This window comes from Dasypus novemcinctus, chromosome 3 (genome assembly GCF_030445035.2).
Source record: "Dasypus novemcinctus isolate mDasNov1 chromosome 3, mDasNov1.1.hap2, whole genome shotgun sequence".
Classification (NCBI taxonomy): domain Eukaryota; kingdom Metazoa; phylum Chordata; class Mammalia; order Cingulata; family Dasypodidae; genus Dasypus; species Dasypus novemcinctus.
In genome coordinates, this window is record NC_080675.1 from 6,631,396 (window position 1) to 6,646,534 (window position 15,139).

At 46.5% G+C, this 15,139-nt stretch overlaps 1 protein-coding gene across 7 annotated transcripts in view; it reads right to left on the minus strand.

Moving 5' to 3' along the window:
• Positions 1-15,139, minus strand: part of EML1 (EMAP like 1) — a 205,085-nt gene that overhangs the window by 16,116 nt on the left and 173,830 nt on the right. For all 7 annotated transcript variants that reach the window (XM_058291734.2, XM_012522702.3, XM_058291727.2 and 4 more), the window contains 6 exons: positions 14,849-14,983; positions 14,021-14,120; positions 9,048-9,202; positions 7,268-7,393; positions 6,904-7,035; positions 1,390-1,457 (listed from right to left, as the gene is read on the minus strand). In XM_058291734.2, coding sequence (XP_058147717.1) covers positions 1,390-1,457; positions 6,904-7,035; positions 7,268-7,393; positions 9,048-9,202; positions 14,021-14,120; positions 14,849-14,983 — 716 coding nt within the window. The remainder of the gene's footprint in view (positions 1-1,389; positions 1,458-6,903; positions 7,036-7,267; positions 7,394-9,047; positions 9,203-14,020; positions 14,121-14,848; positions 14,984-15,139) is intronic.

Below are 15,139 nucleotides of genomic sequence, written 5' to 3' on the forward strand. Positions count from 1 at the left end.
CAAGAGGAGGGCTGGGCAGCTGACCTGCCGGACTGGGCCGTGCCCCGGATGCCAGCACCGCCAGCAGCGTGAAAGGACGGAGGGAGGGAATGGAAGACAGGCAAGAAGAGGACAGCCACTGACAGGAGAGTTTAACCTCTCTGGGCTCAGTTTCCTTCACTGTAAGATGGGGCACAAATCCAGATCCACTTTGCGGGTTCAGTATTGTAAGGAACATGAGTGTTCTGTATCCCCTGAGAAGGATAACACAGTACTCAGAAGGCATCTGCTAAGTGAACGATTGAACGCTCCTGCCCGTTACACGCTCAGGCGGTGGCAGTACGCGGGAGCCCAGCGGCTCAGGGGAGGGAAGGCAGGTGGGCTTCCTGCAGCTGCTGCCTCTAACTGCGATGATCCCCACTGCCACCGGCTTCTGCTTCGCTGCCTCCTTGCCTTCCACTGGGGCCTGAACCCAGGACCTGCAGCTGACGCCAAGAGACCTAAAAGGTGGGGAGGGGTGTGTGCTGCTGGCAAACATTTCCTTGGGAATTCTGTTGGCTACACGTGCCCAACTCTCATGACCTGCCTGTGACTTGCTTCTTTAAACATACTTTCTACAACAAAACAACAAAATCCAAGGCATATTTGTTGAGAGAGGAAGGAGGGGAGAAACCTCCAAAAATATCTGCATTGAAGCGATAATATGATAAACTTCCAGGCATCACAGAAGCTGCTCTACACGAATCACCTCCGTCACCACCACGGCGATGCCAGGCAGGCAAGAGTGCCACTGTTTTACAGAACAAGAAACCAACTCCGACGGTGACTGGCTCCAAGACGTGCTTGCTGCCAGGTGGCAGAGCGGGGTTCTGCACTCGGCTCTGCCTGGCATGCAGGAGGTGCTTGGTAAATAGGTAGAAGAGGAATCTGAAGATGAAGCACACAACAGGGCGGTTTCTAAAATTTTCCAAGGGCGGCTTTTAGAAAAAGCATTTTTGAACTTGCAGAGCTTTGAAATGCTTTCTCGCCTGATTCAAGAGTTTGGGCTCCTTCCACAGTCTCCAGATCAAAGCTTTTAAAGCAGGGTTTGATGAGCTCCACAAGTCCACTAAGCCTGCAGGAAAATGTACATGTATATCTGCGTGTGTATGTGTTGGGGGGTAGGGGGAGAGGGTCCCTTTTCTAGGAGATAGTCCATCGCTTTCCTTAGATTTCCAAAGGTCTGGAACGTGCAGCACCACCGCTGTATGTTCAGTTTTCCTTTGGAGTTTTGATTTAGTTTTCGGCGATGTCATCAGAAGCTGAGAAGATGCAGCCAAGAGCTAAACAGTGCTGATTCCCAGAGAATTAAAACTAGCAAGCCCCTCTTCCACAAGACTTGAAAGCACAAAGCGCACGGCCGTAGCTTACCTTCCAGTCAGCGTTCCAACTGCAACCACAGACCCTGAAGGATGAAAACCAGAAGACTGAGCTGGGTCCTAAAATATTGTAAAGGAAGTGTAAATTGTTGGCCGGACACAGCACCGCAGCACAAAACACACAAGAACAGCTCTGGAGCCGAGGCCCTAGGGCTCCGCTCTCTCCAGGGGGGAAATCTTTGCTACTTGGATGAGTCACCTTTCAACAATACTGATTGTTATCCCTTTAGACTCAGTCTCTGTTTCATGTCCTTTCATACCTATGGAATCAGATAAAGAAAAGCAAGAAAATGCTCTTCTCCCCAGTCCCGGCGTGTGTAAGCCAACCCCTTCGGCCGAGCCTCCAGCTTGTCGGCAGCGTGCAGGACCTGTCTGGGAGGACGGCCCTGTGCCCGATACGCGGCACAGATATTGGGGCTGCCCTCCAGGTGCACGACGCGAAGGCGGCCCTGCAAGGGTCCTGAGGCAGCACCACCTGGGTCTAACATGCCATCTGTGCACACCTGTTTGTCACTAATTCTGATACAGGTGGAACACGGTGGATGCAAAAAGTAAAAACCGAGTGCTGTGGGATCCGAGGGGAGGGAGGGCAGGGGGCGTTAGACTACGTTAGCCTGGGCAGCTGGGTCACGGCTCCACGGTAGAGAGAACATCTGACTTGGGCCTTTGAGTGCAGGAAGAGCTGTCCCTGGTGGTGGAAGGGGCCACTCCAATAGTTTCTGGATCAGGGGTCAAGGGGACAATAAGACGACGGAGGGAGTGAAGCAGTGAGGCTCGGGGCCTGCTTGAGGGCCAGCGGGTGGACTGTGGAGGGATGGGGAGAGGACACGGATGACAGACGTCTAGCCGTGGAGGCTGCTGCCGGAGGCCTTTGATCCCGAGGAGTGGTAACACACTGAGGGCTGACTTTTTTTTTCTTTCAGTAAAAGGAGTTGATATGAATGAATCTGTGTTTTGGACAGAAAGTCACTTGGCAGGAGTGTTTAGGACAGAGTGAGGTGAGAAGAGATCAGTCACCGGAAGGCTGAGCAAGAAGATGCCAGCGATGGGACTGGAAATGGAAGGGTGCTTGAGAAACTACGCGGTGAACTAGAACAGTCAGAGCGCAGCAGGCAACTTTCCAGATGCTGCTGGTGCTGTGCCGGTGCTTCCTCCAGGGCCGGGGCTGTCGTGAGCTCAGGGCTGCGGGGACACGGGTGAAGATCAGGTTCGGGGGAAGCGTTACCGTTTACGAGGTAGGATATAATTCATGGCAGCCTCGTCACATTTCGAGGGGCAGATGGGTGAAACTAGGGGTTCTTAACCAGGGGCCCGCGGATTTCAGGGGCCCACAAGCTTGAACTGAAATAAACCAACACAGTGAGACGTCCAGTATAATATGCATGCTGCCGTGTCAAATGCTACATCACAGACGTCCAGTATAATATGCATGCTGCCGTGTCAAATGCCACATCACAGACGTCCAGTATAATATGCATGCTGCCGTGTCAAATGCCACATCACAGACGTTCAGTATAATATGCATGCTGCCGTGTCAAATGCCACATCACAGACGTCCAGTATAATATGCATGCTGCCGTGTCAAATGCCACATCACAGACGTTCAGTATAATATGCATGCTGCCGTGTCAAATGCCACATCACAGACGTCCAGTATAATATGCATGCTGCCGTGTCAAATGCCACATCACAGACGTCCAGTATAATATGCATGCTGCCGTGTCAAATGCCACATCACAGACGTCCAGTATAATATGCATGCTGCCGTGTCAAATGCCACATCACAGACGTCCAGTATAAAATGCATGCTGCCGTGTCAAATGCCACATCACAGACGTCCAGTATAATATGCATGCTGCCGTGTCAAATGCCACATCACAGACGTCCAGTATAATATGCATGCTGCCGTGTCAAATGCCACATCACAGACGTCCAGTATAATATGCATGCTGCCGTGTCAAATGCCACATCACAGACGTCCAGTATAATATGCATGCTGCCGTGTCAAATGCCACATCACAGACGTCCAGTATAAAATGCATGCTGCCGTGTCAAATGCCACATCACAGACGTCCAGTATAAAATGCATGCTGCCGTGTCAAATGCCACATCACAGACGTCCAGTATAATATGCATGCTGCCGTGTCAAATGCCACATCACAGACGTCCAGTATAAAATGCATGCTGCCGTGTCAAATGCCACATCACAGACGTCCAGTATAAAATGCATGCTGCCGTGTCAAATGCCACATCACAGACGTCCAGTATAATATGCATGCTGCCGTGTCAAATGCCACATCACAGACGTCCAGTATAAAATGCATGCTGCCGTGTCAAATGCCACATCACAGACGTCCAGTATAATATGCATGCTGCCGTGTCAAATGCCACATCACAGACGTCCAGTATAATATGCATGCTGCCGTGTCAAATGCCACATCACAGACGTCCAGTATAATATGCATGCTGCCGTGTCAAATGCCACATCACAGACGTCCAGTATAATATGCATGCTGCCGTGTCAAATGCCACATCACAGACGTCCAGTATAATATGCATGCTGCCGTGTCAAATGCCACATCACAGACGTCCAGTATAAAATGCATGCTGCCGTGTCAAATGCCACATCACAGACGTCCAGTATAAAATGCATGCTGCCGTGTCAAATGCCACATCACAGACGTCCAGTATAATATGCATGCTGCCGTGTCAAATGCCACATCACAGACGTCCAGTATAAAATGCATGCTGCCGTGTCAAATGCCACATCACAGACGTCCAGTATAATATGCATGCTGCCGTGTCAAATGCCACATCACAGACGTCCAGTATAAAATGCATGCTGCCGTGTCAAATGCCACATCACAGACGTTCAGTATAATATGCATGCTGCCGTGTCAAATGCCACATCACAGACGTCCAGTATAATATGCATGCTGCCGTGTCAAATGCCACATCACAGACGTCCAGTATAAAATGCATGCTGCCGTGTCAAATGCCACATCACAGACGTCCAGTATAAAATGCATGCTGCCGTGTCAAATGCCACATCACAGACGTTCAGTATAATATGCATGCTGCCGTGTCAAATGCCACATCACAGACGTCCAGTATAATATGCATGCTGCCGTGTCAAATGCCACATCACAGACGTCCAGTATAATATGCATGCTGCCGTGTCAAATGCCACATCACAGACGTCCAGTATAATATGCATGCTGCCGTGTCAAATGCCACATCACAGACGTCCAGTATAATATGCATGCTGCCGTGTCAAATGCCACATCACAGACGTCCAGTATAAAATGCATGCTGCCGTGTCAAATGCCACATCACAGACGTCCAGTATAAAATGCATGCTGCCGTGTCAAATGCCACATCACAGACGTCCAGTATAATATGCATGCTGCCGTGTCAAATGCCACATCACAGACGTCCAGTATAATATGCATGCTGCCGTGTCAAATGCCACATCACAGACGTCCAGTATAATATGCATGCTGCCGTGTCAAATGCCACATCACAGACGTCCAGTATAATATGCATGCTGCCGTGTCAAATGCCACATCACAGACGTCCAGTATAATATGCATGCTGCCGTGTCAAATGCCACATCACAGACGTCCAGTATAATATGCATGCTGCCGTGTCAAATGCCACATCACAGACGTCCAGTATAATATGCATGCTGCCGTGTCAAATGCTACATCAGTTTAATGTTCTTATTCGAGATAAACAACCAGTCTCACGCTGACACAGCTTTAAAAAACAAAATTTAACTTTTATTTTCCTATATTTTGGATGTATTGATTATTTAATGTGTTAAGAAAGAAGCACATATGTATAGTTTGATATCATGTTTTTTATTTTAGTAACTACTTCAAAATATGTAACTGATTTCCTTTGTGATTTTATTTTATGCATTTAAAAATATTCTCGTGGAGACGTTGGTGCAGGTGTGATATATTTATTAAATAATACACAGTACAGTGTGGACTTAGTATGACTTTTATTTTGATGTAGCATGTTCTGAGTGCAGTGGATAACTGCCTGCAAAAAGGTTGGTGAGGATGGTGGAGATGGTTTTATGACCCGTGGGAAAACTCAAAATTCTAAAATGTTTGCTGAAAATGACCATTTGGACAGGTGCTGAACTGTGTTAGGTTATTGGGTACTGAAATTATGGGAAAGTTATAAAACATAATTTTGAATAATCCTAAAATTTAATTTAAAGACATGCCGATGTTTACTGTCATAAAACTATCTGCCACTACGTTCTGAGAAAGGGTCCGTGGTTTTCACCTGCCTGGGAAACGAGTCCGTGGAACAAAAAAGATTAAGAACCCCTGGGTTACAAGTCCTGTTCAAATTCACATGGCCAGCAGGTCAAGGAAGGCTGAACGGCTTGGCTTTTTGGCTTTTTGGCTGCTAGTGGCCTGGGGCCGGGTGGGACCCTGAGTTACTGCCACAGCTGCCAGCCCACTGAGAAGAGGGAAGGCCGCCCCGCCACGTCCAGCCACCCCTGCCTCGACCCCGTTTCCCCCAGCACCAGGGCCTTTCCCGGTGAGGCACTCAGCATGCCACCAGGGTATGTCTTCTCCGGAAGGGAAGGAAGAAGAGCTGGAGCCCTGACCCAGCGCCTGGGGGATGCCAGCAGGACTGGGGGGCAATGGAAGGATGCCTGCGGGATTTACTGAGCGGCTGTGTCCTTGAAGGGCTGTAGAGGTCATGACCAGCACATGCGGCACAGAACTGTGCTTCTGAGATACTCCAGAATGCTGCAGTGGAAAGAGCCTGGGCCCGGGAGTCAGACTGAGCTGGCTTGAAACTCTGGCTCCATCCTCACTCAGTGACCATGGGCAAGTTTCCTAACTTCTCTAAGTCTCAGTTTCCTAGTCAATAAAACCAAGGTTAATATAAAACAAACTTAAATCTGCAAGGCTACTGCAAGGACTAAAGGGCTTGATGTACAAACAGTGCTCAATAAATGGCAGGAAATACCGCAGAGCACGTAGGGAAAGGATATTTCAGAACTCTGACATGCAATGGGCATCTGAGTTCCCTTTGAGAAGTTCACAGAGGTGCTGACTATAAAACCAAAACCCTCTACCTTTACACCAAACTCCAAGATTATAGAGATAAATTAAATTATATGTTTTCAGTAGAGCTTGTAAATTCTCCTTCAAAAGATACAGTGTAAGTAGAAGGCAGGCTGGCAAGTATTTCTTAGCCTTTAAGCCAGTTAAGAGAGACTTTGCCCCCACAAAACCTGACAGTCAACTTGGAAAGACTAAATTGCTGTCTGAAATGTAACATTAAACTTCAGTGATATATGGAGGAGACTACCTGAGGCAAATGTTAAAAACAGACCAGTTCTCAAGAGATAAAATAGATGACATTTGCTTTAGGCTACACTTTAAATCACTATTAATTTCATGCAAAGAATAAGTAAACGTGTTGCAGATGAATATTTAAAAGCAAATGGAAACAAAACATGTGTGTCTACCTCTATGACTTTGTCCCAGACAGGCCGGTGGCCAACTGCGTCCCAGAGGGTGGCGTGCCGGTCGTGTCCACAGGTCAAGAACTGCGGTTTGGAGGCGTGGATGGCCAGGCCCCAGAGCTCATCAGTGTGGCCCTACGAAGAACCCAGACAAATGGAGCTCTCTGGAACACTGCAGTCAGTGCTGAGCGGCCCGGGGACAGCTCCCGCCCACCGCAGCACTGCTCCCCGCAGTTTCCTTCCTCCTGAACTTATGGTCGCCAACGAAGCGCTGCCGTGGAGGTGGGGTTAGTACAAAACCTGGAGTAGCGGCCTCTTTGTAAGCCTTTACTATACTCTACAGGACATGGAGCGGGAGCGGCCGTACCTGGGTTATGGATGCAAAATCCCCCGACAGTGTGCCCTGGAGAACAAAATTCCTAGTTGTGCCTATCAAGATCATGTCGCCTTTCCCCTCGGCCACTGTCCGGATTGGACCAAACTGTTCTGGAATCTGCATCAAAAAGAGTGATAGGAAAAGTAAGTATCTGAAATTTGATTATTTCAGAAAAGTTGGTCATTCAAAGGACTTGCTCATCTACCCTGACAACGGCGCCGATCAGCGTCCTAGAGAGCAGGAAGGCCCACGACCAGTGCTTGGTGTGTGGACCATCAAACCCCAGCCTGACTCTTTAATTCTAAGATTTTTGTATATTTTAAAAGAATTGGCAAGAGATTGTTAAAAATAATAATAAAACATGTTTCTTGACAAAATTAACAAATAAGGAATATAACTGGTTAGTTTACTCTTTACTTATTATGACTTGTGATAGCAGTAGCAGATACAATTTGGAAAAAGTAAAGCATAATATAACACGGCCATAATAGGAATTTATAAAAATTTATTGTAACAGAATAGAGAAAATTCTTTGGCACCTTTGCCCTATTTTAAAATCCATTGTTCATGATGGTAAACATATGGAATGATCTATTAAGTAAAAGAACGTAAAAACACATTAGCCAAGATAGAACAAAAAAGAAAAAAGAAAAAAACAACAATAAAACATTAGTCAAGAATAATTTGCTATGATAAAATAAATAGAGTTTGCAATATAAAAAGAACAAGCACTGCAGCTAGACCCTGGCAGGTGAACCAGAAGGCACTCCCGCTCTAGGAAGGTAAGAAGCAGCCGGCTGGCCCATGAATTCCCTAAGTCCAGGGTAGTTAAACATAGGAAAAGTCATGATAACAGGCTGGTGGAGGACAATCACAGATGCTACAAAATGGGAAGGAACATCTAGGAAACAGATGAGGCTTTGGAGCCTTTTTGCAGTTATAATTGTATTTGGGTATGTCTGTGACTCTAGCAGTGCTTCTACCACATGCTGGCCAAATGGCACCGTAAGAAATGTTGTTACAGCTGAAATCTCTGTGAAAGGGGAAGTGACTGCCAATGCTCAGATGGCAGCTGTCCTATGAGACCAATGAGCAACAAAACCAAATCCAAGTACTGCCCGGGACCAGCGCCGCAGTCCTCTGCGATGGCCGCCAGGACCGCCCGGCGTGTAACGGACCCAGAAGCTAAGGAAGTTCTATACGTGGCCATTCCATGCCTGGGGAGTTTTGCAGACCTTGCAGTCTATCTGTGCACAACGTTCCTGGCCCCGGGAGAAACTTCAGTGCAGGTGCAGGAGGAATATTCCATGCCTTGGCTCTGGGTCCCCCTGACCAGGGGTAAGAAGCTGGAGGAGCGTGCGCTCCGGAGCCAGCTCAGCTGAGAACCTTGTGTAAAGTGGACACTCACTGAATATTAGTTCAATTAGTTCATAGATAAAGGCTCCAGAGCAACACGCTCTAGAAGTTCAAGTGAAAAAAGAAGAAAGATTTTGATGCTATGTCAAAATGTGGATACTCTTTTCTGGGAAAACGGAGATTGGTTCTATTATAAAAAATATGCTAAATATAAAGTATGTTACAACCTCATATTTCATACACCTAGCCAAGACTTCCACGATTTTAAGAAAATATCTGTTGCCCCCATTTAATAAAATTTTATCTAAGCAATTTTCAAAACTCTAAGCTAAAGATTTCAAACTAACAAAGAGACTGGCTAGTCTAGCAGTTTAGGGTTTAAAGTGAATTTCAATAGTGCTGTGTGCTGTCGTACCTCAGTTTTATGAAGTTTCTGATAGTTTCCATTCCAAGAAATGAGTTTTCGATCTTTTCCTCCTCCTGAAACCAGGGTGCCGTCCCTTAACATACAAAGTGCAAAAATGCCACCCTCGTGGGCTCCTTGAACTGCATAGCTTATTCGGTTTGTACCTAAACACGCCAAGAAAACCTCCATGAGATGTTGTCCACAGGCTCACATGAGCGCACCTTCACAGGCTCACTGGGTTTTTGTTTTGACATGTGCTGTTGTCAGTTAGAAGCTCATTGTCATATGAATCTACACAAGGCCCAATTTCCACAGGTTCACAGAGCATCAGACAAGCAGAGCCCAGAGCACTTTGTAATTGAGGAAAATACGCTCTGCTGGACCTGGCAGGAGGGCAGGAGGACGATGTGGCGGAGAGTCTGGGCTGGGAGTGTTACACCCAGCTCACCCCTCATGAGCTGCAGGCCTCTGGAGGTGCTGATTAATTGCTCTACATCTCAGGTTCCACCTGTGAGTAGTGGGGCAACTGCTGACCCCACAGGGCTGTTCAAGGAATTAACTGAAACCAGCTGTGAAGCCCTGAGCACCGAGACTGGTAGGGCAGGGCAACAGTGGCTTTTCTCTTCTCCCCTCCCTTCTTACTAGGCCTGCAAACCGTGGGGCAACTGATTTAAATTCTCAGGGCTAGATTTAAAACAGGTGTGAGAATGCCTACGGGTCTGCTTACCCCACAGGGCTGTTATCAAGATCAAATAAGATATCAAGGGGAAAGGGCTGTGGAAAGTGTTACAGCCTCAAGGAGCATATTAGGCCGACATACATAAACACACACACACACACACATTACAGTCACCACATGGTGTAATTTATGCCATAACCACACCCCGATCGAGACTGCAGAGTGAGATGTTTCAGGGCTCCTTCCCCAGCAGAAGCTTTGAACAACCAGCAAGAACTGGCAGAAACATCTTTGCAAAAGCTCCAGGAAACAGTTAAAGGACTGCAGTAACAGGCTAAGTGCTGAGTTAAGAAAAAAGCTCCTTGAAAAATGTAGGATCTCCTGGAGCCTGGCAGGGGGACCCTCAGGCTCATCCCGGGAGCAAGCATGCCTGGCCCGGTCAGTCGGTGGTGGCCTGAGGGACTTGCAACTTGCCCTTCGTGCAGAAGGTGGGTCCCAGGCTCCTACAGAACGCCGTGGGAGAACAGCGGAGTTGGTGGCCGCTAGGGCAAGGGGTTACGGGCAGTACATACAGTGTAGTGCCCAGAAGATGAGGAAACGGCTTCCTGGGAAGGGGGACATTTGAAACCATGCAAATAGGACAATTCCTTGAGCCAAGTGCTTGCAGAAAGAATCAGGCTGAGGCCCCTACGCCTTGGCCTGGAGCTATACACTAAACTCCTCAACAGATAAACCCTGAAGGAGAACAGTCATATAAATCAATCTGCGAAGACTGGGGAAGTGTGTTCTTTCTTTCCTTCCTTCCTTCCTTTTCTTTTTTTTTCTGTTAGCTCCAGAATTCAAGGAAAGCTTTACCACACCAGAAGGATACAAGCCTAAGGAATAGAAGCCTCGGAGTCTAAATACCAGTGATAACATACTAAAATGTAAAAATGTCCAGGTTTCAACAAAAGATCACAAAACAAAGAAACAGGAAGTGATGGCCCACATGTGGAAGTTTGGTATTGTTTATGAATTCCAAAAACAGATACTGGATTGTGTTTGTAAATTGGTCTGTTACTCTGGGCATATTAGATTGTATCAGATTCAGAGGTTTCACTTTTACTTGATTATAATTAGGGCTTTGATTAGGCCACATCAGTAGGACTTAAATCCCCACTCAAGGGGCAGGGGACTCACAGAGAAAATGGCATGGCAGAGGAGAGAGTTTTAGTTTTTGATGCTGGAGCCCTGGGAAGTAAATACACAGAAGAACACAGAGAAATAGAGACGGCTCCACAGACACAGCAGAGGCCCTGGAAGAGAGAGAGTCAGATAGTCTACAGCTGCATCTGAGCCCGAAGGAAAATGAGCCCCGGGAGAGAAATGAGACTTACCGCAGCCTACAGCTAAGACTGGAAGGAGCTGGGACCACGAAGCCTTAAGAGGAAGAGGAAGGTGGAACCCTTGCAGACAATGCCCATCTTGTTCAAGACGTGGCAAATGACTTTGATCATTTGGTGAGAACATACCTCTTATGGTACCTTGAATTATACCCTTTAGGGCCTGGCAGCTATAAGCTTCTACCCCAAATAAATACCTTTTATAAAACCGAACACATTTCTCGTACTTTGTATCAGCACCCCTTTGCCTGACTAATATACCCAGTGAAGAGGATTAAAGCATTAAAAACCATCAGTGAGGAGGATCAGACATGGGACATCCCAAACTCTTCAGAATTGGTCCTAAATATGCTCAAAGAACTAAAGGACAACATGGATAAAGAACTAAAGGAAGTCAGGAAAACAGTAGAAGGACACAGAAAGAATATCAACAGTGAGATGAAACTTATGAAAAGGAATCAAAGAAAGCTGAAGACCAGAGTAAAAGTGATAAAAAATTCCTAGAGGGCTTCAGTAGCAGATTGGAGCTGGCAGAAGAAAAAAATCAGTGAACCTGAAGACAAGACAAGTGAAACCATCCAGTATAAGGAGCCGAAGAGTGAAAGAACCTGAGGAAGCTGGGACACTATCAAAGTGTACCAATATATGCACCATGGGAGTCCCAGAAGGAGAAGACAGGGTCAGAGAGAACATTCAAAGAAATAATAGCTGAACATTTCTCAAATTTAATGAAAGACATGAATATACACTTCCAAAGCACTCAATGAACTCTGAACAGGATAAACCCAAATAGACCACACCATGCCTTGTTATAATCAAACTGGCAATGCCAAAGGGAAAGACAGAATTCTGAAAGCTGCAAGAGAAGCAATGTGTCATGTACAAGGGAGCTTCAAAAAGATTACGTGATCTCTCGTCAGAAATCACAGAGGCAAGAAGGCAGTGGGATGACATATTTAAAGTGCTGAAAGCAAAAAACTGCCAACTAACAATTCTGTATTTACAAAACTGTCTTTCAAAAATAAGGGGATTAGGACATTGCCAGATAAAATTTCAGGGACTTTATCACCATCAGACTGGCCCTATAATAAATCATAAAGGGAGTTCTGGAGATTGAAAGGAAATAACACTAGACGATTGACTTAAGTCACATGAAGAAATAAAGATTTCTGATAAAGACAATGACATGGGTAAATATAAATACCAGTACTACTGTCCTATTGTATTTTTTATTTATAATTCCACTTTTTACTTCCTACAGGATCTAAAAGGCAAATGTATAAAATGCAGTGAGAAATAAATGGTTTTGGACCCATAATAGATAAATATGTCATTTGTGACAAGAACGGGGGAACAGAAGAGCACATAGGAACATAGTTTATGTATACCATTGAAATTGCTAAGTTGGTATCAAAGTAAATGAGATTCTTATAGATTTAGGATGTTAAATCTAAGCCCCATAGTAACTACGAAGGAAGTATCAAACTTATAGAGAAAGAAAGTAGAGTACAGATTACCAGGGGTGGAGTGCAGGAGCCACGGGGAGTTAATGCAAAATGGGTGTTGGGTTTCAGTTTGGGATGAAAGGAAAGTTCTAGCAATGGATGCTGGCGAAGGTACTGCAACATTGTGAATGTGATTAATCCCACTGAATGGAGTGTTTGGGAGGGGTTGGGATGGAAAGACTTATATGTATGTTTCCACAATTTAAAAAAGAGGAATGGAAATAAAGAGATAATGACGATTACACACAATATATGATATTGGATAGGATCAAGAAAGGAGGAAAATAGCTCAAAAGGACATTACTGGGACATAAGAAAAAGTTGGAATATAGACTATAAGCTCTATATCAATATGAACTTGATACCTGCACTAAGGTGGTTATATAAGTGAATATCCTTCTTCATAGAAAAGTACATGGGTATATTATGCATCTATCCATGTGGTGCAGCAGTGCTCCAAAATGTATTCACCAAATGCAATGAATGTGCCACCATGATGAAAGAGGTTGTTGATGTGGGCAGAATGGGGGAGGGGGTATATGGGGACCTCATTTTTTTTAATGTAACATTAAAAAAAAATCATAATGAGAGAGAGAGAGAGAGAGAGAACGATATGGGAAGCAGACGTGGTTCAACTGATAGAGTGTCCACCTACCATATGGGCCCACGTGGTGAGTTGGCCCACATGCAGTGCTGCCGTGTGCCAAGAGTGCTGTGCCATGCAGGGGTGCCCCCGTGTAGGGGTGCCCACACACAAGGTGGGTGCCCCGCAAGGACAGCTGCCCCGTGTGAAAAAAAGCACAGCCTGCCCAGGAGTGGTGCTGCACATACAGAGAGCTGACGCAGCAAGATGACGCGACAAAAAAGAGACTCAGATTCCCAGTGCCACCTGATAGTGCAAGTGCCGCGGAAGAACATAAGCAAATGGACACAGAGAGCAGACAACGGGGGCGGGGGAAGGGAAGAGAACTAAATAACATAAATCTTTAAAAAAATAAAGAATATGATGTGTGCATCCTGCTTCCAAATGTTCAGAAAATAGAATGATTGATCAATTGATACATAGATGATAGATGGGAGTGGTATGGCAAAGCTGCCAAAATGTTAAAATTTGTGGATCTGAATATCTGGGAAGGGGGTATTGGGAATACATTGGAGTTCTCTGTATGGGGTTTATATTATTTTTACAAGTGTCCTGTAAATTTGAAATCATTTCAAAATGAGTTTAAAAACGATGTAAGGTTGATAACTGTTGCTAGTCTCTCAGCTTTCCTCTTGTTCTAGTTACACACACACGCACGTGCACATACATACCCTGGAATGTCATAGTAACCCTGTAAGGTACATTAACAGACAATTCCTGCAGAAGTCATATTTGACCATTTATATATACAGCCTTATCAAAACGCTGGTTACCTTTTCCCCATACTAAGATGTTGCCACTCGAGTCTCCAGTAATGGTATCACCATTTTCAGAAAAAGTCACACAGAGGACAAACTTTGGCTTTTCTTGTTTCTGCAGAATGTTGTAAATACATATATTTCATCATTTAATCGAGACATCCTTTCATGTATACTAATATTTAAAATCCCGCTCATCCCAAGCTGTTGGAACCCCGCTGCGTGCCCTTCATGTATAAATACCTTCATGTAATACCTGCCAGGAGAGTCTCTGCTCTAAAGCTTCCGGTGACTCCAAATGGCCAGGTTATTACCAAGGTATGGCCTGTGCGAGCAGAGGAGGTGCCAGAGGCCTGAGGGCCCGGCTGGTTGCCTTGGCAACGGTCTAAAGAACGGAGCCCTGGCACGGGAATGAAGTGGTCCGATCCTCCAGCTCACCTCTGGGCACTGGTGGCAGTGGCCCCAGCGGACAAGAGGCGCTGAACCCTGGCACTCCCACGAGGCCACCAAACGGTCTGAGCAAAGCACAGGGAGGGCCTGGGCCCTGCAAAGGGGCGCCGCCCCTCCCCCCGCGCCCTCCCCGTGCGGGCGCCGCAGGCCACACCGCACGCCCCGCGCCCCGCGCCTGCTGTCCCTGCTCTCCCCGGTGGCCCGTCCCTCTCGGCCTCGCGGCGTTCTCCGGCGGCGCGGGGGCTCCTCGGCTGGGTTAGGGACCCCAGGGAACAGGCTTTATCGCTGGACCCCGGGGGCACCCTCCCGCTTGCCAAGTCGAAGCTCCCCGAGGAGCCAGGCGGTCGCGTGGCCCTCGGTGAAAGCCGAAACAAGAATGCAATTTAACTTTACCTCGAACAAGCCCTGCTTCTTAATCAGGGAGTTTCCTTCGAGTGTCCAGAAGTAGAGATGTGACTTGCCACAGGTCACGATGATATTGGTGTCCGTGGGGTGGAAATCCGCGGCAAACACGGCTTCGTTAGAACACTGCAAGGAAACCGGGGACACAAACGCCTCCAGTCACCTGAGATGCTTAAGGAAGGAAGTAAAATCTGAACCGCAAATGAGTAACTCATGTGATCTACGCATCTTTAAAAAATAATAATAATAAAAAAAGAAAAGCGATCGCAACGGACCCATACA